This window comes from Haliotis rubra, unplaced genomic scaffold, assembly GCF_003918875.1.
Source record: "Haliotis rubra isolate DU_JTF1 unplaced genomic scaffold, ASM391887v1 Scf328, whole genome shotgun sequence".
In the NCBI taxonomy this organism is placed as follows: domain Eukaryota; kingdom Metazoa; phylum Mollusca; class Gastropoda; order Lepetellida; family Haliotidae; genus Haliotis; species Haliotis rubra.
Genome location: NW_025767000.1, coordinates 410,325 through 432,615, shown reverse-complemented (window position 1 = coordinate 432,615; position 22,291 = coordinate 410,325). Strand labels below are relative to the sequence as shown.

Genomic DNA, 22,291 nt, shown 5'->3' with positions numbered 1-22,291 from the left:
CATGGGTACAATATGTGAAACCCATTTCTGGTGTCCCCCGCCGTGATATTGCTGGAATATTTCTCAAAGCGGCGTAAAACCATACTCACCCACTCACTCAGATAACTGACAATAACGGATAACTGTTAACCCACAGACTCGGCGTCTACGTTTCGGACGGGGATGCATGGTAGGGTAGCATTTTGGTTCGACTCCCCACAAAGGCACAGTGTGTGAAGCCTATTTCCGGTGTCCCCAACTTGATATTTCTAAAAGCGGCGTAAATCCATACTCACTCACTTATTCACTACACTACGGATGTGTTTTTGCGTTACCATATCGCTTCCGTAAAAGTGACTATGACGCTTGCATTTACATGTATGTGTTTAGTTCTTTAACGCCACGCACTCAACGAAATTCTGGAGGCTAAGGGGCGGTGGGGTAGCCTAGTGGTTAAAGCGTTGGCTCGTCACGCCGAAGACCCGGGTTCGAATCCCCACATGGGTACAATGTGTGAAGCCCATTTCTGGTGTCCCCCGCCGTGATGTTGCTGGAATATTGCTAAAAGCGGCGTAAAACCAAAACTCAGTCAGAGGCAGTGTCGCCAGAAACGTGATTGCTTGGAAGCTACTGAAAAGGTGAAGAACTATTTATCAGGTTCGTGGCCAAATACGGAACATTTTGGTCCCTCACTTTACGAAACAAAGACGGTTTTCGGGGTTGCCTTCTGTAGAGGAATCCACAGAACGGGAAATACAAACCAAGTGGACAAGCTGTTAGGGAGCGTGACTATGGGTATAGGTAGTGAAAAGCTTCGAACATGTCTTGCTCTCGGTCCAACCGCTTCCCGCTTGTCAGTCGTCACCACTCGCCCCTTTCCGTATAACCTCTGTCCCGGAATAACACGAGTTGGTCACGAATGTCTCTTGCCTGTTTCTTTTGACAACAACGCGTGCGCGACTATTTATTTTTATAATAGTCGAACTTAGGTACTTTCAACGAAATCATTCATAATTGGACAATCAAGCATAGTCATACTTCACAACAACAAGAAAACATTTTATATACTACTCACACTTTGATAAGTTTCACAAAATTCACAACTTTACTTAAGCGCTGATTTATAATTTTAAATTGTATCCATTTAAAACTGGATAAATAATGATATGGTAACCCCTCTTCGGGCAAACAGCCACTTTATTCTAACCTTATGCACTTGATACATGAGTAACCATAAAAATGGTTTTCATGGCATCAATTAACCATTTTGCAAATCATGGAACGAGTCATTGACAAAATAAACAATACCTGTCAATAGCAGGTATGGGATCCACAAGATGCAATGACATACTGAAACTTAGGATCCATGCTAACAACAAGCTTAGATATTTAAACCAAATTTGACCCCACATAATAGTTTTCTGTTGAATCCATGATTTGATCCTCAGCAAAGTGTGACTAGTATAAAATAAACCGTATAAAAATTACTAACAGTGTCTTCCAAAACAAATCCTACTGTGTGTGAGGCATCTGTAGTGAAATTCCCGGTGAACTCAAACCCGGGATGCGGCGTTCGGGTTCGAGGCCCACTGAAGTATATTTATGACAAATTATAGTATTAGAGGCAGGTGTTTCTTTCCTGTAACGAAACGCGTTATTTCAAATTTGTAGAAAAGAAACAAAAAACATTAGGCCGATGTCACCCTGGGTTAGAATTAGCCAGCATCAGTCACTGCCGGGTCTTGGAGGCGACTAAATGGATGGGATGGTCAGGAGTCGTGTCATCCTTCCAAGACGGCGTGAATCGTTGTTCTCAATATCAGTCACTGGTTTGTGTGGTCCAAACATTGAACATTTATAGGTGGTCGTCATGTGGCTGGAATATGGCGGAGAAAATGGTTTTACAATATGTACATGTATTTTCAAATGTATACATATATCCTTTCGTATGTTTGTACCAGTTAGTACGATTATACACAGAATAAAATTAGTCCCTATTTCTTTGCCTTCTTTGTAATATTTTTTTTTCATGCTGAAACATTCACCTTTTAGACCCGTGAAGGTCCGGGTTAGAATATTGATCTTCAGTAACCCATGCTTGTCGTTAGAGGCGAATAACGGGATCGGGTGGTTAGGCTCGCGGACTTGGTTGACAAATGTCATCGGTTCCCAATTGCGCAGATCGATGCTCATGCTGTTGATCACTGGATTGTCTGGTCCAGACCCGATTATTTACAGACCGCCGCCATATAGCTGGAATATTGCTCAGTGCGGCGTAGAACTAAACTCACTTACTCACTCCTTCATTTTTTAGCTTCCAATTAGGGCTGGGACGGGTAACCCGGATACCCGGGACGGGTGGATAATGAGTTGGACCCGGGTAGTCGTCTCAATACCCAGACCCTTATGATCATGTGACCAATAGATTAAACAATGTAATATGTTATTCTTTCATGATGAAAAGGTTGTATTGTCTTTTTAGACATAATTACAGTCACTTCATATGAATATAATAAATGGTTTATATTGAAAAGCTCGGACGTTTTAGCCTCGAGCTGAAGAATATATTGCCATTTCTTACACATTTGATGTCAGGAATTAACATAACGGGTATCCGGGTAGGGTAGGGTAATAGGGGTGGAGTACCCGGGCAGAAAATCTGGACCCGTCCCAGCCCTACTTCCATTGTGGTTCAGCACAAAAGTGCAAATAATGGTATTTACCCTAACCAGACGAACGCTTGGCGGTACAATGTCTCGCACGGCCAAGTAGACTGGTAACGTGCAGATCCATGATTGCGGTTCAGAATCCGACCTCTCCCTGGTCCCAAAGGCGACAAATGATTTATTCACTATCAGTCACTCAATGCCGATATTTTTTCACTTGGTAAATTGAAAAAGGGGTGAACCGTATATCACGGCTGTCACATAAATGTTGGAATGCCATAGACGTTTACCACTTTCTGCACCACGAATTGCGCCTACTTGAAGGACTGGGCCATCCGTGCACATATGACCCGTGAAGATCCGGGTTAGAATTGGTCTTCAGTAACCTATGCTTGTAAGAGGCGACTAACGGCTTCGGGTGGTCAGGCTCGATGACTTAATTGACACCTCATGGTATCCCAATTGTGTAGATTGACACTCATGCTGTTGATCACTGGGTTGTCCAGACTCGATTATTTACAGACAGCCACCATATAGCTGCAATATTGCCGAGTGCAGCGTTAAACAACAAATCAACCAATGACACATGGCTGACATATTGCCGATGTGCTTCCTGGTCAAAATCTGGCATTTTACAACTGAAGATATGGGTTTGATTTTCCATAAGAATAAGACATGCAGATTGTTGGTGTTTGGAGACATACACTTTGCCAGTCCCTGAGTGAGTGAGTTGAGTTTTACCCCGCACTCAGCAATATTCCAGCTATATGGCGGCGGTCTGTAAATAATCGAGTCTGGACCAGACAATCCAGTGATCAACAGCATGAGCATTGATCTGCGCAATTGGGAACCGATGACATGTGGCAACCAAGTCAGTGAGAGTATAACATCCAGGTCGAATTACGTCGCCTCTTTCGGCAAGCATAGGTTATTGACATCCCAACGCGACACATCCATATGCATTATTCATTACTCAACCAAACGCTAAGGAATATAGAATGGTTTTTTTCTACAACGTTTTAGTGAGGTTTTGGAAACAGAACAGATAGCCTAAACTGAGGCATGCACTTATTCAGTTTCTCCCGGCTGTAGACCCTTACACATGCATCTATTATTTATACTTACTCATGAAATCTGGCTCCACTGGTGCTCAGATAAACACAACGACACTGGTAATGGTTCATTTAGTTTAATGATTGAGCAAAATGAATTTACATGCTTACAATAGTACATACTTCTTTCGTAGAAGCATTGCTTGGCAATTGTTTCAGTTTCAAGTGAGAGATTTCTGTGAGAGCAAAGTTCTCTGTCATCTATAAGTGAGAATGTGACAGCCACAAGTCAAATCTTCAGTGTTGTACTACTGGCAAGTGGTGCACAGATCTACAGTGGTGCCAGAAACAGCAAATCCTGTTCTTCCTTAACCAGAGAAACACCGTAAGTTTCACATATCCTAAAACCACCCAGCATCATTCTTGTCATCTTATCAGTCCGAAGTGAACTGTCAACAGTGTCTAAACATGGGGTCACTTGATGCATGAATTTTATTTGCTTATAAGTTTAAGGACCCCAACCATTTCCATCATTTGGCTTTGATGCCTAGTTGGACTGCTGAAGGTCTATTAAATGACAGTTTTGTCTGGTATTCACTAATGAGATTATGGCCTATCATCAATGAAGGTACTCTAAAGCCACCAGGCTAGAGTCAACAGCTACCTGTACCTTTGATAAACAATCTCATGGACAGCTGATGAAGTCACTTCTCCATCAAATACACACCTGGTGGGGTGGAATAACTGAAAAGAGATTCACAGAAACCACACAACCAGCTTACAGTTCTGCATAGCCAAATGCTTGTCTTTCATGCATAGGAATAGTTGGTTGATATTCACTAATAGGTATTTCTTAATAATGAATGTTTCAGCATAAAATATACTACTCATCATTGGCTAAGGACCAAGACAGCCATCTCTATTAAAAGGCATAATCCTTACTGAACATAGAGTAGAAGATTCAAGCAGTTCCTATACTTAGTTTCGACATAAAAACACAAGTATTCCTTACTTCAGCTCCAAGAAATATCTGACAGAAACTTTCTAACCATAACAGGTACAGAATCCATGTGTAAAATCAAACATATTGACAGCTCATTTGGGGCTACTGTTTTGTAAGATCTGGTGAAACTGTAGGCTGTAAATATACTACTACAAAAGTTAAAGGTCACCCAATTCTTTCATAGTACTTCTGTTTGTGGTGCCATGACAATAACTAAAGTAACATGGCGCAATTGGGCGACCATTAACATTCTTTAGAGTGTTCTATTTCAAGACTAGAAAACAAATGTGTCTCACCCTGTCTCATCTGACCAGCTCAGTATAAACTCAAAACTTCACATTTATTGCATCTTGACACACTTTGTACGCATTTTAAACCTTGGAGAGTTTGTTATGTACATAATTACACTTTCTTTAAACCTCGTGGAGGAATCCCAACAATTCCAAAGAACTGCACTTGTGATAACAGAGATTCCAGAATGAATGGATCTTACTTGACAGGTTTCCTTGTTCAAACAATCAACTTTTATACATAATAATGTTAGTGATGTTTTATGATATTTTCAACAAACATTTAAGAAAATGTCAAATGTCTTGTTTCTTCTATTTCAGAGAAATTTCCTAGCTTGGAATGATAACAAGTTATGATTTTGGAACTGCTAAAACAAAAGTCATCCGTAAAGAACTTCGTACTTGTATTCACACTGGTCATGGTAACTCCACAGGGTTGGGACTATTCAACAAATGAGTATGTTCTGTACCAATGAACGTGACGAAGATCACACAGTTTCAAAACCTACACCCTATATCATTTCATTTTCAAATCTAGTAATGGGCAAAATTCAAAATACTTGAACCGTTTCCAATTTAATAACACCCTGGCACTACAAGATTAGAAGAGTTTAAGACACGTCTTATCAGAATGAAAAGTTTGAAATATGAAGAAAAAGTAATTGGGAACACACTGAATCAGACTCTGCTTTGAACAGATGTGTCAAAGGGCATCAGCTTGATGTGGGAAGAAACCCTAAAGTGATACAAGTCTTAGAAATTTACCACTCTTGATCACTGGATTGTCTGGTCCAGACTCGATTATTTATATACCGCTGTAATATTGCTGAGTGCGGCGTAAAACTATACTCAATCAATAATCAAATGGTGCTGACGAACCCAAGAACATAATCATGTTGGGCCAGACATGAAACCCACAATTTGCCATGCCATTCTTACACAATTCACATTAATGGCCACGTAAACTAGGCACTCTTACAAAACCTATTCCAAGGAAATAATACACTCCCAATACAAAACATTCACAATATATCCTTTCTAGCAAACATTGCAGAGATGGTGAAAGAAGTTATGAAATCAGTTAACACTTAGGGAATACATATTACAAAATTCATTTTCAATATCAGCAAAATAAAGTGATGTTACTGGACTGTCACCTTTTCAGTAAGGCAAACCTATCAAAGAACTTGATATATCGTTATTACATTACTGGTAATAATGGCTACATATGACTTCCTTGATGGGCATGAAGTTGAGCAGTGTGGGTGATAAATTGGAAACGGTTGTCATCAGTACAGTGAATGATGTTTTTTACTACAAATGCACATGTTGTGATTGTGTGAACGCAAATTATCAGTAATACATGACAAGTAATTACCTGGCTCAATTCAAATCTAAACTTGGTCAAGTCAAACACTCAAAAACCACACTTTAAACATGCATTAAGTAACATGAATCCAACTGATTACCTCTGATGAAGTTAATGCAGGGCTTGGCTAATATTGTTTTTCTGGTGACCAATGCCACAGAAAATCACTGGTCCCACAGTAAACGAAAAATAAAAAACACCTGTCAACAATATTCTAACTCCTTGCAAATATTCTCCGTTTTTGTAAAAGGTAAACACAAAACAAACTGACCCTTTCATATTTTCTACAATCCGGTCAGACAACCTCCATGGTTTGATGTCCATGTCCTGACTCATAGGTCTTTCTCTAGTGAACCAGCATATTTGTCAAACCCTTTTACCGTGGTGAAAATACCTGTCATTAAACGATCTCATTTGTTTGGAGTGAGTGAGTGAGTGAATTTGGTTTTACGCCACTTTTAGCAATATTCCAGCAATATCACGGCGGGGGACACCATAAATGGGCTTCACACATGTACCCATGTGGGGAATCGAACCCGGGTCTTTGGCATGACGAACGAATGCTTTAACCACGAGGCTACCCCACAGCCCCCCATTTGTTTGTAAGTTAACTTCAATCACCACATGGACAAAGAATGAACCTTAAGCAACTGGTTATCAATGATACAGGTATCTGAGAGATATAAGAGGTTAAAGCCAATTCAAAATATTGTCCATATACACTGGGTACCGGGTAATTCAACGATTGGATCACTGCATTCAATATGAAAACAGATGTCTTAAGACTACACAGAAAATCACAAAGAACACTGAACTGGAATTAAATTGGAATTCGAGTGGATGTATGCATACAAAAAGAAATGTACAACCAAATCAAAGAATAATGTATACTGCAGGAACCAAAAATAATGCCTTTGAACAAATACTGAATTCATGCCACAGCATACTGGTGATACACATCTGCATGAGGAACATTAAGAAATAAATATACATCTACATGTTATACAATAAGGTCAAGATCCTGAAATAAAGAGAAGTGGATAGGATGGTGTGGGTTACCTCCCTTGACTAACCAGACTGTCTGTGGGAGAAGTGTTACCCTGATTAAATAAACTTGTCAATACAAGATACAGTGTCAGCCAGTTTATCAATGCAGGGTCAACTGGAGTACATGGACCATATAACGAGTTCTTCTACTAAACAGACTGGACCTACATTTTACAATGCCTCACTCATTCCTTATCTGCAACTTGGCAGGGGTTTCTAGGGATCCAAAATGGAGAGAAAACTAGTCAGTCAGTGAGTGAGTGAATATGGTTGAATGTTGTTTTGAACGTTATTCCAGATATCATGCATGGTTTGCCATGTCATTGTGGGATGAACAACCAAGTGATCCAAGTCTTAGTCATCTATGACTTTGGTAAAACCGATGAGAATGACAATAACAGCGGCATGAGTACTGACAAACCAAGAAACACAATAAGTAGGGATGCCACGATACATTGATACATCGATGCATGATACTTTTTTCTAAGACGATACAATAATCGATACATTCAAAACTGTATCGATATTTATTTTTGAAAGTATTAGTTTAAATGCTTATACACCGTTTACATTTTGCAATTGTATCAAATATTTTTATGTTATGAGAGCTATAAATGATTATTTTTCATGGGAAATTAGAACTTTTTAATCTCTGAAAATAAAAATGTTGATCCTTTCAGGGACAATTATAAAATATGAAATATTAATGTTCAAAATGTAACTAAATGTACGCAGTAATGCCGCGAAAATAGGTATCGTGATGCATATCGAATCATTAAACTTATATATCGTGACATCCCTAATAATAAGGGTGAACCAGTATTGTATCTTCCTCACATTTACACATCTCACCACCTAGCACTATCATCAGCTTTCGTGAAATTACTAGGGCCACAAAACTAAGCCTAGGGGTATGATGCAAATTTGTTTTCCCTTTCTTTGCACGGTCCAGTGTGAGCTGAAGCTCACATGTTTAGATGCTACACATCCACACACTTTTATGTTATGAGTTTCCTACATAAGCTGTGTAGATAATTCACGGGCAGGTCTACACACATGGTGTGGAGTATGATACATTACATATAAGAAGCAAAAGACCCTATTTCCAGCTTATTTCGGCACCAGAGTAAAGGGAGATAACCCACCAAGATTGGAGATAACATGTATTTGAAACAAGCACCATACACTGTAACCATGGTGATTACAAACATATTTACAAATGTCTTCATGTGCTATCAAAATGATTGTTCCAGGCAATGTAAACAAGGACAAGATAACATGCACTATAACCCTTCTTTGGCTAATTACACAGACAGCTGGAATGGTGAAATCTACCATTATCTTAGCCAATATGAGATTTATTTTGATTCTGTTGTGATTATCATTAGTATATGGCATCATGAAATTCAAATGAAACTGAAAATTTCAAAATCCCTTCAACATTCTACTTTTCTTCGCTGCGAGCTGCAGTGCTTGTAAGTACTTTCCAATAGAGGCAACTTTTCCAAAAACTCAAAGTTTTCAATAATGGATATACATTGAATGACTTTGTAAGAAAATATAATCACAAGACATTTTTTCACTCTTAAAACACAATCGAGAAGCATACATGACTTAAATCTGATTCCACAGAGTGTCCACACCAAAAGCAGCAGACAGAAGCACCATTTATAGCACAAGACCCAACACATATATACAACATCACCAACCACACATATCGAGGTTGTAATTATATATTTACTGGGACAAGTTGTAACAGCAAAATGGTTGTAGCAAACCAATACTTCATCCATTCAGTAATGTATAAGTCCCAAAATAACTTGAACCCATGAAATGTGATTTTAAATAATTACCTAATTATTTATTCAACATCAGAACATATTGTTAAATGAAAAGATGTAAGGATACAATTACGTATACCCCATAGAAAGCAGTTAACTATTCGTTTTGGTCATAACAAAAGGATGTCTACTTTGCCAATGAGACAGAAATGTTTAAGTATTCTGTATTTAAAATTGATTCACATAAAATGTGTATCATAACACTTATCACTGTACCTTTACTCGGATCATAAAAATATTTCTTAAAAAGGGCTGAAAGCCTCTATAATATTTTCTGATATGTTTTCAGAATAGACATTTAACAAAGAGTAGATGAACATTCCAATTCCCATTTTACAGAAGTCTTTTGGCAACAAATCCACATTCAATTTTGAAACAAGACAAACACAAATCATCTGTTAAGATGGCTTAATACGGACTTCATAGAAGTTAACATTACACTGAACATACCAAAATAAACTTTACATCCATTCTGTACAAAAAACATCACTGCACTTCCATCAGTTTTTTTTTTCTTCTTCACAAACCATCTCACTATCTGGGATATGATTTCAATGGCTGAGTTTGTGCACACTCACATTGTCACAGTAACGCCCAGAAAGCAAGTATATTTGCTCTGCCTCAACCAGACATTCATAGAACGGAGTCCTGTCTGCAAGATTTATCAAAGTAATAGTGGAGGTCTCTGGGGAATAAGTATACAAGGCTTGAGAGCAGTGTCTGTTATATAGTTGTTTTCATTAACCCAAATCTTAACTGAACAAAAGAAATCTAATAATACACAATCTGGAGGTCAGCTGAAATTTTGAAAAATTATGTGGGCCACATAAAAAAATCAGACTGGAATTCTGTGAGCTATTTAAAGAGTTACCATCACTGGAACCATTCATGCAGGCTTCTGCACCTCCACAGGCCATGAAGTTTCAGTGGAGATGTACAAAATGTAAGAGGTCAGACAGACAATGCCTTAAGCTCGCTTGATTTTTGACTGAATCACTGTGTGTGCTTTATCCTACACATATCTATGAAATTCCATTTATATGAGCTTCAGTTAATTGTTTCACAGCTCAAACAATTCAACTCCAAACTGACCACAACAGTCATCCTCAGGAAAAAGTTCTTGATGTTTGACCAATGACAAATATGTTAAGAAAAACAAATCGTCCACTCGTCCATGTGTACATAAGACATGTCAATATTCAAGTTTCTATTGTATGTATAACGGGTAAGTTTATATACATATATATAATTTTTACAAACTGCATCAACATATTCGGCAACACTGCAAAACATAACTCAAAACTTCCACATTGCGACCATGACGGACAAAAACCTGGGCGTACAGCTCTATACACTGAATAATACTGTTGATAACAGACCAAAATAATAAACAGCTAAATGATACAAATGATGCAAGTACCTGCTTTTACACCATCAAGATATATCACATGCATACAATTGGCATCGGAGTATGTCAAAATAGGCTCAAAATCTAAACAACCATGTTGAGTTCGAAGGAGCAATGAGGACTGAGTACGTGCAAAACATTTTAAGTTGTGTTGCCAATGACCATTGCCCTTTCTGTAGCTGATGAAATTTGAAATGGGGAGAAATGTTACATAATCTCAAAAGTTTTCCAAATTTTTTAAATATTAAATTGGTACATGCATAAATAAAATTTAAAAACAAATCTGAATTTACTTCACAAAGACCAAAATCAAAGTAGACCATAAAGGTGATGAAAACAATTCAATACATTTCATTTTAAATTGATACATACCCAAACCAAACATGAAATAACATCCAACAAAAACACACAATACAAAGATTGTCATCATCATACAACTCTTTCAGCATTGCTGGCAAATTCCATATTACACCTGTATTTGAAAGAAAACTTTTGTACTACAAGTTAACAATTAAATAAATATGTGATGTATTTTCCCTAGCATTCAAATAAAGTTCTGCTGTTCCAGAAATACATGACACAAAACTGAAATATGTTAAAAGGTTCACTCTCATCCCATCAAATATTTAACTGGGATAGGACGAGTAGAAAATATTGAAATGTTAGTACTTTTCCTTCAAATTGTAACAAACTGATGATCAAAATGAGTCACACTATGTTACTAATTGCTCACAATGTCAAATGAGACAGAAAGGGAAAAACAATTGATCTTCCCTAAATTAAATACAAGTCTTGACTTGATAACTCTCATTACGATTACTTTTTAATTGTATGATGCAATGACTTGAAAATATGAAACAGTAAAATATGATACTTGGAACCACTACGTCGAGTAAGTGAAAACCTCGTATCTGATTGAAAGAAACAAATTTCAACATAAGTTACATCAAAGCAAACAATATGTAGAGCCTGTAGGCCACCTGCTGTTTAATTGCTATTGTACCGGCATCTGTACTGTGTATGTATCAATGCACCATGTGTGTACTGGGCATGTATCATTGTACCCCTTCTGTACCGGGTATATGTCAATGTACCAGGTACTATACCAGGGATATATCAATGTACCAGCTACTGTGCTGGGTAACCATCAGAGGATTCTGGTGTCCAACCAGCTGGAACTCAGGACAGTTTCTGTAAAGGCACTTTCTTCTTCATAGTTGGCAACTGGACACATCTCCACGATTATCTACAGAAGCATGTGCTCGTTTCCTTGATTGTTGATTTACTGCGTTGACTAGGACAGTTATTACAGCGATTTCTGTGAGTTTTATACTGCAACCAAGTGTTCGCTCAGGTCTAGGCAGTTCCCATAATTATCATGGGTGAAGAGCCTGTAAAGTATGTGGCCGAAAACCGGGGGAATTTCGAAGAACCCCGAAGTTACGAGGATGGAATGGCTATTGGTGGAGTGGGCGAGGATTCGTTGCACATACCATTTTTCAAATTCTCATCGATCATTACGGCAACTTTGTCTCTGTCAAGCTGCAAAGAGAACACATTATTAATAGAAAGCATTCTAGCCAAAATTCCCCGGACAGGTTACAATTATTGATTTAATTAACTTGTATGATAGTAGTTTAATACTGTCCTAGCCATTTCTCATGTACATCCTGGAAAAACAAAACGAAAGCAACAGGATCTGGATAAGGCAAAACCAGAGGCTGAAGAGGCATCCTACATAAGAAAATATGTAAAGCATTCATCTGACACACAGAACACCTTTCTTTGATTCTCCACATGTGAACAATGTGTGAAGCCCATTTCTTGTGTACAATGCAGTGAAGGTGCTTAATGGGCATGAAAGACAATCCAGGGTTTTACATGAAGCACAAATGTGCGTCCAGTGTGCACAAAATGAGAGAATGGACACAGAAAACCCCAAATACCACATCCGAGGAGATGCACAAAAATACCTACATCACGAGTAGTTATCAGTGTGTGTTATTTCACCCATGTCATGGCCACTGTCCACATGATCACTAAGTCATTCCAGGCTCTGAAGTCATTATCTGAATGTACAGTACACTACACCATTTCAACACTTTACAGGACCCTCATGTTACCAGCCAGGACCTGTAAAAAGTATTGATGGGGGTCCCTGCAATCTGTGTTTTTCATTCTGATTTAACATTCGCACACTCTCATCCCTCATTCATTCAACTTCAATTTTTTCTGCCCCTCAACATGAACAAGAACATGAATTTCACACCTCTATGGGATTACATACAGTTTCAAACATCGCTAGAAACCAGCAGAATCTACACAAATGCACAACACATTTTAGTCTAAGAGAAGCAACAAGTACTTGATAACTTAAAATCATTACAAAGGAACTTTGTAAAATGCAGGCGAATACTATACTGAAACAGCTAAAACTTCATATTCATGTTTTTGCAGTATTTAGCAATATGGCCACAACAATCAAATTATGGTGTCGTTCATATTTGAGATCTCATTCAATGTGTTTCAAGATAGACAAAAACACATCACTTCTGATGCTTGAACAAACAACCATGTTTTCATCGTGTGTCAGTATATAATTCCTATCTAATTCCTTGCTGTGGATAGCGAGATTGATGATGAAGCGTAAAGCAATATTTTGTCACTCCTACCTCATTGATAAATCCATAGTGAACCAACTCTTCAGCGAGAGTTGTGGAGTTATCTTCTCCTGATAGCTCACATTGAAGTTGTCTGTTCATTTTATCGTCCATCCTTAGCAATATTGTAATCAACTTGGTGGGGTTGTCCTCATTCTTGCGAGTCTGACATGACATATTGATCACCATCCTGGTCTCAACATCCATGTGTTCTGGCGTCTCGGACTTCACAGACTCTGCAAGCTCTGGTGTTTTGGCCTGAGGCCTCGAGGGAGGGGGACGGGGCATTGCGAATGCTGTGAGCGGGTACACTCCATTCCTGGTAAACACACAGATATGAGTGAGCTGCATTGCACCACTCCTTACAGAACAAGGTTCCATGGCATGTTCAAGTCATATGTTGAAAAAAAGTATGTCCTTTTGCCTGAAAGGCGCTCTTATAATCATATATTTCAACAGGAGCATGTGATAATTTTTAACACATGAAAACACAAAAAAATTGGATTAACATAAAAAATGATGAATACAATTAAAGGCATATTATGGTTCAAGAAAAAAGTTATGGATTTGAAATGACAGAGCGGATTAACAGTCTCAGTAAAAATGAAGGGTGGGGTGGGCAGATATAATTACAAAAGCTTATTATCTGGACTTGGGGAATTGATAGTCACTGTATTTGATGATGGCACAAAATTATTCTTATAGATTGCTCTCTGTAAATCAAAAGGTAAACCTATATCAATATGACTGCCCTGCTAGTTAATCGTGCAAGGATACGGGATGCTATTCCTTACAGCAAATTATCTCTTCTGTTAAGGAGCATGTGTGCCCCAGAGCTACAGATATCATTAAATATGTCATGTTAATTGATTCATGGCACACAGCTTGAATGTGATAAGATGTTTCCATAAACTTACCGAACATCTTCTAGAAACTTTTCCAATTCCAATGCTGGCACTTGTGAAAACCTGAGACAGAAAGAACTTGAGTCACAGACCATACAAGCATAATTATGTTGGAAAATTTTGACAACACTGACACTTCCGAACAATGTTTCTGCATATGCATATGGAATATTTTCATATGTTTTCACTACTTTTAGGTGGTTACCAATTATCCATTTTGAATATGGCCACATAAGGTATGAGTGAGTGAGTTTAGTTTCATGCTGCTTTTAGCACTATCCTAGCAATATCATTGCGGTGGACACCTGAAACTGGCTTTACACATTGTAACCATGTGGAAAATCGAACCTGGGTCTTCGTTGTGATGAGCCAACACTTTAACCACTTGGCTACCCCACCACAACCACATAAGGTATGAGTGAGAATGTTAAGCGAATGAGTTTTCACCAATATTCCAGCAATATCCATGCTAGGGACTACAGTTATGGGTTTCACACAAGGTATCCACAGTGATTATAGGTTTACATCAGTAATACTAATATTCCAGTCACACCATAACTGGACTTGGTATATTACTATGACAATAGTAGCAGGGGTGAAACGGTATATCACGGTATTAGTAGAACTGTGGTATTTTGCCTTCGGTTCGGTATACCGTAATGCAATCCAAAAATACGGAATTTTCGGTTTTCGTACTGTCAGTTTTTTACCTTTTAAAACCTTTTCTAAAATATCTAGAAATCAAATCATTTTGTCAAAATCTATGCATTTCTTTGCTAGACGACCACTATTTTCCCGGAAGTAAGTTCTCATATACCGAATCGAAACTGACCGAACCGAAGGCCTTGTACCGCAATATGTACCGTACCCTGGTAAAAGCATACTGTTTCACCCCTAAATAGTAGTAACTTGCCTCATCTGAAATGGCTCCTTGTTCGGATGGTTTATCTCTGCTATCACTTTGTTTGGATCAGCTTTGGTAAAGCAGGCCTCTTCTGTCAGCTTCTCTGGAAGATTGGCTGCAAAGTAAATAAATTGCAAGTGATTTTCTGGCATTTGTTTAACCAAGCACAACACTGTGTGTTTTAGTTTCCATAAACGAAAAAGGGAAGGCCACACCCATATTGTTTCATGGCTGTCTGATGATAGAATGGACACAGCTTGTGATGCTTTATAACACTGACTGATGTTACTGATTTTGTACTGGTTTCTGAAGGTTTTTTTGTGTGTGAATGAATAATGCTCTTAGAAGTTGCTTTTCTTCTATAACTTTCATATTTGTTTATTTAGAGTTGACTTCAGATCATTAAAACACAGATATTCACATTATGCACATCAATATTTACAATTATCCTGCATAAATGCAAAAAACATACTTAAGTCGATTCTTCAATATATCAGACTATGCCATTCAAATGTACAGGATTTCATCCCTGGCATTTCCATGCCTTAGTAGAAAATATCATATCAGTTTTGCAGTCAAGTGACAATGTGAGTTAATTTCGAACCATAAGTATACCTCAAGAATTGCATGAAGGGCGTCAAATTTCCACAAAACATGCCGTGACATACCAGCTCATATTTGGAGAATTGTATCATCATTCCTTATTGGTTCAATTTACAATGAAAGCACTAAGTTTCTGTAATCAACAACTGACTGTTATGCTAATGAATTTGTGACTGCCCACATCTTGCTTTCCCTTGCAGTCAACAATAAAGCAGCTGTATCACAGTGGCCTGTACAAAATCATTTCAAAAAAAAAAAAATTGTTTATTTAGTCTAAGCATTTGCACGGTTTTGCATGACAGTGTTTTTAGACGAATAGAGCATGGCAGTTTGACCAAACCTTATTGAATCAATGACAGAGGTATACTTTGTTAACTTATGAAATTCAGTGAGCTCCTTCTGTATGAACATGGAATGAAGGTGGGTAGTTATCATGTCTGGGCCAGGAAGGTAGTGATGGGATGTGCAATATTGAGTTCAGATGTTACACATTCAGTCTGGGCTAAGGGCTCCTTTCACGAAGCAACCTTCACTAAGGCTAACCTTAACTCCCATTCTTTAACATTGCACTAAGGTTACCTTAGTGACTTATGATCACCTTAGTGCTATGTCAAAGGAGGCCAGATCATTCTGATAAGACAGTCAGAACTTCCATACTATTGCAGACTTATGACAGTCATAGAGCTGCGACCACTTTGTGGAATGTGGCTGAGCTCAGAAATTGTGCCTATTATATCGTCAGTGGTGGGCTCCTGTGACAAGTGAGAGGTACTGGTGACATGTTCTGACCATGAATGCTCTCACAGGTAGGAGTGAAATGGTATGCTCTTACCACGGTAAGGTACCTATTGCTGTACAAGGCCTTCGGTTTCGGTTTCGGTTTATGAGATATGATCATAATGCAGAAAATTCATAAGAGCCAAACCTAGATAGATTTTTGACAAAATGATTCGTTTTGTAGACTGTTTTGAAAAGGTTTAAAAAGATTAATAAAATGAGGTACTAAAACCGAAAATAACAAATTTTTGGGATTGCATTATGGTATACCGAACCGAAGGCAAAATACCGCGGTTCTACTAATACCGCGGTATACCATTTCACCCGTACTCACAGGGTTGTCTACTGTCCACAGTTTCCCATATCTACAAGGAACTTACATGTAGTCTTGGCATAGGTGTGTGCAGACAGCAGTTTCAGAGAGTGGACCTCAAATAATACTGCTTCAAACAACAGCTCTCTGGCATTGGGACGCTTGTTGGGATCCCTTTCGATGCACTTGACCAGGAAATCCTGAACATAGGATTAGAAAACACATATGTAAACACCTTTATGAATAATACTTCTTTGTTGTTTGCAAAAGGTGTATTCTTATCTACGAGGGCAAAAATATCGGGGTTCATATTTTTGATATGGTGCCCTTGGACAATATATCACTTTGCAAATGGTGACGTGAAGTCATGAACAATGCTATGACGTTGTGTTCTAAATACGGCGACGGCAAGTAGCCAGCCTATGTTTGAAAGTAGATTTGGATTTATTTTCCTCAATTTGACAACTTTGGTAATAAACAGATTATATTTGTGTCCATATCATACTATGTTTACGATGCTCGTCCCTAAATATCGGTATATCCCTCGCTCTCACTCAGGAAATACCAACATTTAGGCACTTGTGTTGTAAACATAGTGACATGGGCACTCATAAAATATCCTATATTTATGTTATGAAATGAAACCTATATGCATTAAAGGACAAAATCACATCACCATACCTTGAGAAGCTTGTTATCCAGAGAGTCAAGTGTATGCTGTATTGTCTCAAGGGTCACAAGATTCCCGCCTTCACCGTTTCCATGGAAACCTAGCGCTGCCATCTGTGTGCAGAAAAGTCAACTGTTTAATATATTTCATATTATCAAACATTTAATAAGTTATTATAAAGAAATGGATTGTTCCATTTATATCCATTGTACAGGCAATAGTATGTAACACTCATATGAAGTAGTCACTGACAAACTAAATCTTACCTCCAGCGCACACATTCCAAAGGAATACATGTCTACTTTCGTTGTAATGGGTTCTGTTGAAAAAGGGGGAAAGATTGCTATTTCATCACATACAGAAAAACAGTGACAATAAACCATCTGAGTAAAGTAAAGTGAGTGACTAAAGTTATAGAAACAGTAAGGTTGTCCTCATATAATGATGTCTGTGTAAAAATCTGTTTCGTGGGATCCTCCAAAACAAATTGTTAACCTTATGATAAACTTGATTGAGCATACAGTTTCTATTCATCTCATCTGTAATTAGTCAAGGAAACTCCTAAAGAGTTGTATCAAGGACACAAAATGGTATGGATGATCTGATTCCTTAATATCACTATATTTACTTTATGATGGCATGAAACACTACTGGCTAGCGACCAGTTATCGCCAACACCTGTCTGTACCGCTTGTACAGACAGCTTGACTTGTACTTCCGTAGCATTTCACACTTTGACACATCACAAAAGCGATAGGCTAGAAGAGCTAAAATCAAGCTGTCTGCATAAGCGCTACAGCCAGGTGTTGGCGATAACTGGTCGCTAGCCAGTACATGACAAATTAACAATGGTAACATAAAAGAATCTCCCTATATTTGTCTACATTACCTGGGTCAGGAGCAATGCAGTGCATGTTCTTCAGGTCGTCCCGATATGTCTTCACATGCAAATGGATGGCATCAGGTGCAACTGGAACACACAACACACTGGCAATACAGCACCATGTGGCCATGCTTCTATATGTGGTATTTAATTATAACTTAATAATTTCTGCTTCAGTGTATCATTTTGTTTTTGTCTATTCATACAACTGTACTCATCAACATTTCAGCCATAATTGCAGTCTGTGAATAATCAAAAAATGGACCTGATAATCCAGTGATTAACATCATGAGTATAAATCAACATAAGTGAGTGAGTTTAGTTCTACGCCACTCAGCAATATTCCAGCTACATGGCTGCAGTGTGTAAATAACTGTGTCTGGACCAGACAATCCAGTTATCAACAGCATGAGCATCTATCTACGCAATTGGGATACGATGACATATGTCAACCAAGTCACTGAGCCTGACCACCCGATCCTGTTAGTCGCCACTTATGACAAGCATGTGTTACTGAAGACTAATTTTAACCCGGATCTTCACGGTTGTATCAATCAACACAAGTGTAATACAATGGCATGCAATCAACCAAGTCACTGAGCATGACTACTTGATTTTGTTGGCTCTTTAAGCAGGCATCTCTATAGTTGTGTTTTAAGACAAGCACAACTTCAGCTAATCAGTTGATCACTAAATATACCACTCAACTCGGTGTCCTCTCACTTTGCCAGATTCTGCCAAAGCAGGTCTCTCACATAGCCAGAGTGGGATTTGGCTGACTTGGGTTAGTGTTTTGATAACACTTAGTCCAGATGAGCCATAGTTTGTTTCAACAAAATGCTCAATTGGTGATATTAGTGAAATACTTTTAACTAGTCCAAGATTTATTTATGCAAAAATAATTATTATTCCGAGCACAAACATTCAGGCCTCTGGTTTCAAAAAGACGCAAATTGGACTGCACGGATAAATTTTGTACTTGATAAAGTTTCATCAATGATAAATTGTTTAAGGAGTTACAAATACCAATTATCGAGAAAAACACTATTCCTTATGTATAAATGCTTTATACTGCCATTATTTGATTATAGTAGTTGTATATGGGATAATTGTACAGTTAGCCAGGCATCAATGCTTGAAAAAGTACAGTTTGATGCACTTAGAACAATATGTGGCGCTACAAGGGGAACAAGTCATAATAAATTATATTCACTATCTTTTTATACACCTGACTATACGATATACCTGACAGGGATAATCAGATATGTTCTAATCAAACACACAACACATTATGAGAATCATTTATTTGTATCATGGACACCAAACTATATTGCTGTCAATATTGGGAATTATATGAGGAAAAGCAAGATTTATGGATGTCAACTTCTTTATTGTGAATAACCCAACATTTTTCTGTCAATATTGTTCGGAGTGTATGCTTGCTCCTACATCATGTGCTTTTCTTATGTATTCCACTTCTAAATGCCCTTCAAAGATTTAGGAAGTATATGCTTGTGAAATCCATCACAAATGTCTTAACTTTAATTAGTTTGACAAAAATATTCTCCTTGCTATGAAAACATACCTGAGCCTATCTTGATGAGGCCATTGTGCTGGATAAAGATGGTGTCACACGTCAAGTTGCCGTGAATGATTGGAGGATCACAGGAATGTAGATAACTGGGAAGAGACAGACGATCGTAAGCATGGCACATAGGGATAAATATTGAAATCAACTGTGTTGAATAATATTGGTTTTCTTGTTACTTTTATGAGAACATTCAACATTTTATTAGTCATTTCAAGTGCTCAAGTATTAAATTCTAAGTTTTGTATTGTTATGCTGGAGTAACAAGACACAAATCTTATCAGTAGAGGATGTAACGTGTACGCGAGACGGTCCCCCGTTACGCGTACAAGTGACTACCTGAGAGGGGGTCACTCATTTGCGTGACTGCCTGATCACAGACAGGGAAATTCTGCATATCACACAAAAACGTGTCTAAAAGTATTATTTATGAAAATAATGAAACAAAATTTGCTACAGTCATTGATAGGTGTTCAAGTTATTGATTGACATGAATGAAAACGTATAAAGGAAACATTAGATAGTCAAATTTTGACCAAAATGTGCAAAATTTAAGCAAAATTTGACGATATTGAACAGCAAATTTAACCTATGTGCATATTTTTCAGAAACTTACATTTAGTATTTTCTGAAAGGTCATTCATCGCAGATTCCAACTATATATGAAGCTTTTGAAGCACACCAACGCACACCCGTTTGTTATTGTGTTGTTTACTTTCTTAAAAACTGTGTGAAACCGTCTCACGTAGAAGTGACTGGGGAAGCGAGTCATTAAGGGGAGGTAACTGATGCCTGACTAATTGTTCAGTCAAAACATCCGTCTTGTGACTTGGACTGTCAGAAGCGTACATACTATATATTGGGATATTTTTCTTGCGTTACAGCGAAGAGGATATAATACTAGTAAATTAAAACAAAATTACGAATAACATTTTTTTTATACGGACTATATTATTTGGTGGAAGTATAATCATTGGAAAAAAGGACTAAGACTAAGAGAGGTGGTCACTTCTACCGGTGTAAAAACAATGCTCCTGCATAAGTTTTCAGCTGTCATATTAGTCAGTTTTTGACGACAATTTTGACCTATGTGCCAATTTCACAGAAACATGATTTTAATATTTTCTGAAAGCTTATTCAATGGAGATTTACCTCATGTAAGTACTTTTTCATGAACACGAACGCACATAGGTGTGCCATCGCGTTTAAACACGCTATTTTCCTCCCACTGCTCGTCACAGACAAACATACCTTCCTCACAGATCCGTTACGCGTACGAGAGACGCCTCTCAGAATCACGAGCAAAGTGTGACTTGTGTACCAAGGTGCGTACCATTCCATGGTCTTATGTTTATTTCTTCCCTACCCAGTATTATTACTAGTCTGTTGATTGAAGAGTTAAAGATTAGAAGAACCTAAATGTTTTCTACTGACCTCTACTTAAGTTTCACAAATCACTAGGATGAAAGGAGCTGTGGACTAAATGGATAATGACAAATCGTTGTTACTCCTGAAATAAGCTTGCGCTTGAATATTGCACATAGATAAAACTCACCTCAAAGCTGAGAGAATTTGAGTACACCATCTTTTCCAACTCTGAAATATGACAAAAGACAAGAATATAGTGTAATGATAGTTGATAGAGTGTGGCATTTCTTGTACACTTGTAACTCATTGGTCACCTAAGGTGCTGATTTGCTGACAAGAGTTATGTCCCTTAGCCACGCTAAGACAGTCTCCTGCTTCCCAGAGAATACATTACAATGGGAGTCCAACTCAAACCTAGAATGCGCTGGGCAATTCTAGATTGCTTTAGATCTTTGTATCCTAGATTTGATGATTATGTATCCAGGTATGTCAGCTCCATACCCTGCCATTCACCAAAGTAGAAGGCATATCACACCTGAATCACGTCAGACTTTCATCCCAAATCATGCTGAGATAATTAATTATATTATATGCCCTTAACCTAAATTCAAACACCAAGTCTCTGTGTTATATTGCTTCCACTTTTGAGCCCCCTTCGTCAATGCATAAGCATGTCCATATTCCTGGAACACTAGGAGAGCTCCCACAAAAGTTCATACCAATAAACCAAAAAATCTGCACTTTCTATCGTATTTGGGCTTTGAAAAGAATCATGTTTTGAAACACTCAAAGTGAGTACTACTTGAACCTGAGACAGAGTATCAAGTCTATCACTCTCACTGGGTTTCAAAGAGTCAACGAAACACTTGAAAAATCAAAGCTCACTTTTCATTTCAAACTTTCTCATAGTTAACACTGCAAATATTTTCTTTATTTAATACCACTGTATAACGGGTAATATGCAT

At 37.9% G+C, this 22,291-nt stretch overlaps 1 protein-coding gene and 1 long non-coding RNA gene across 2 annotated transcripts in view; one reads left to right on the top strand and one right to left on the bottom strand.

The window, feature by feature from the left end:
• Window positions 1–105: 105 nt before the first annotated feature.
• Window positions 106–1,027, top strand: LOC124284033. The gene is made up of 2 exons (XR_006900458.1): window positions 106–415; window positions 575–1,027. It is a non-coding gene; the product is annotated as an uncharacterized LOC124284033 (long non-coding RNA).
• A 2,791-nt stretch (window positions 1,028–3,818) lies between these two features.
• The window catches only part of LOC124284028 (nuclear receptor-binding protein-like), a 34,104-nt gene continuing 15,631 nt past the window's right edge, over window positions 3,819–22,291 (bottom strand). Inside the window, 10 exon segments of the mRNA XM_046720069.1 lie at window positions 3,819–12,197; window positions 13,328–13,634; window positions 14,233–14,283; window positions 15,134–15,239; window positions 16,885–17,017; window positions 17,499–17,600; window positions 17,754–17,806; window positions 18,377–18,457; window positions 19,956–20,050; window positions 21,514–21,554. Coding sequence (XP_046576025.1) covers window positions 12,096–12,197; window positions 13,328–13,634; window positions 14,233–14,283; window positions 15,134–15,239; window positions 16,885–17,017; window positions 17,499–17,600; window positions 17,754–17,806; window positions 18,377–18,457; window positions 19,956–20,050; window positions 21,514–21,554 — 1,071 coding nt within the window. The 3' untranslated portion in view covers window positions 3,819–12,095.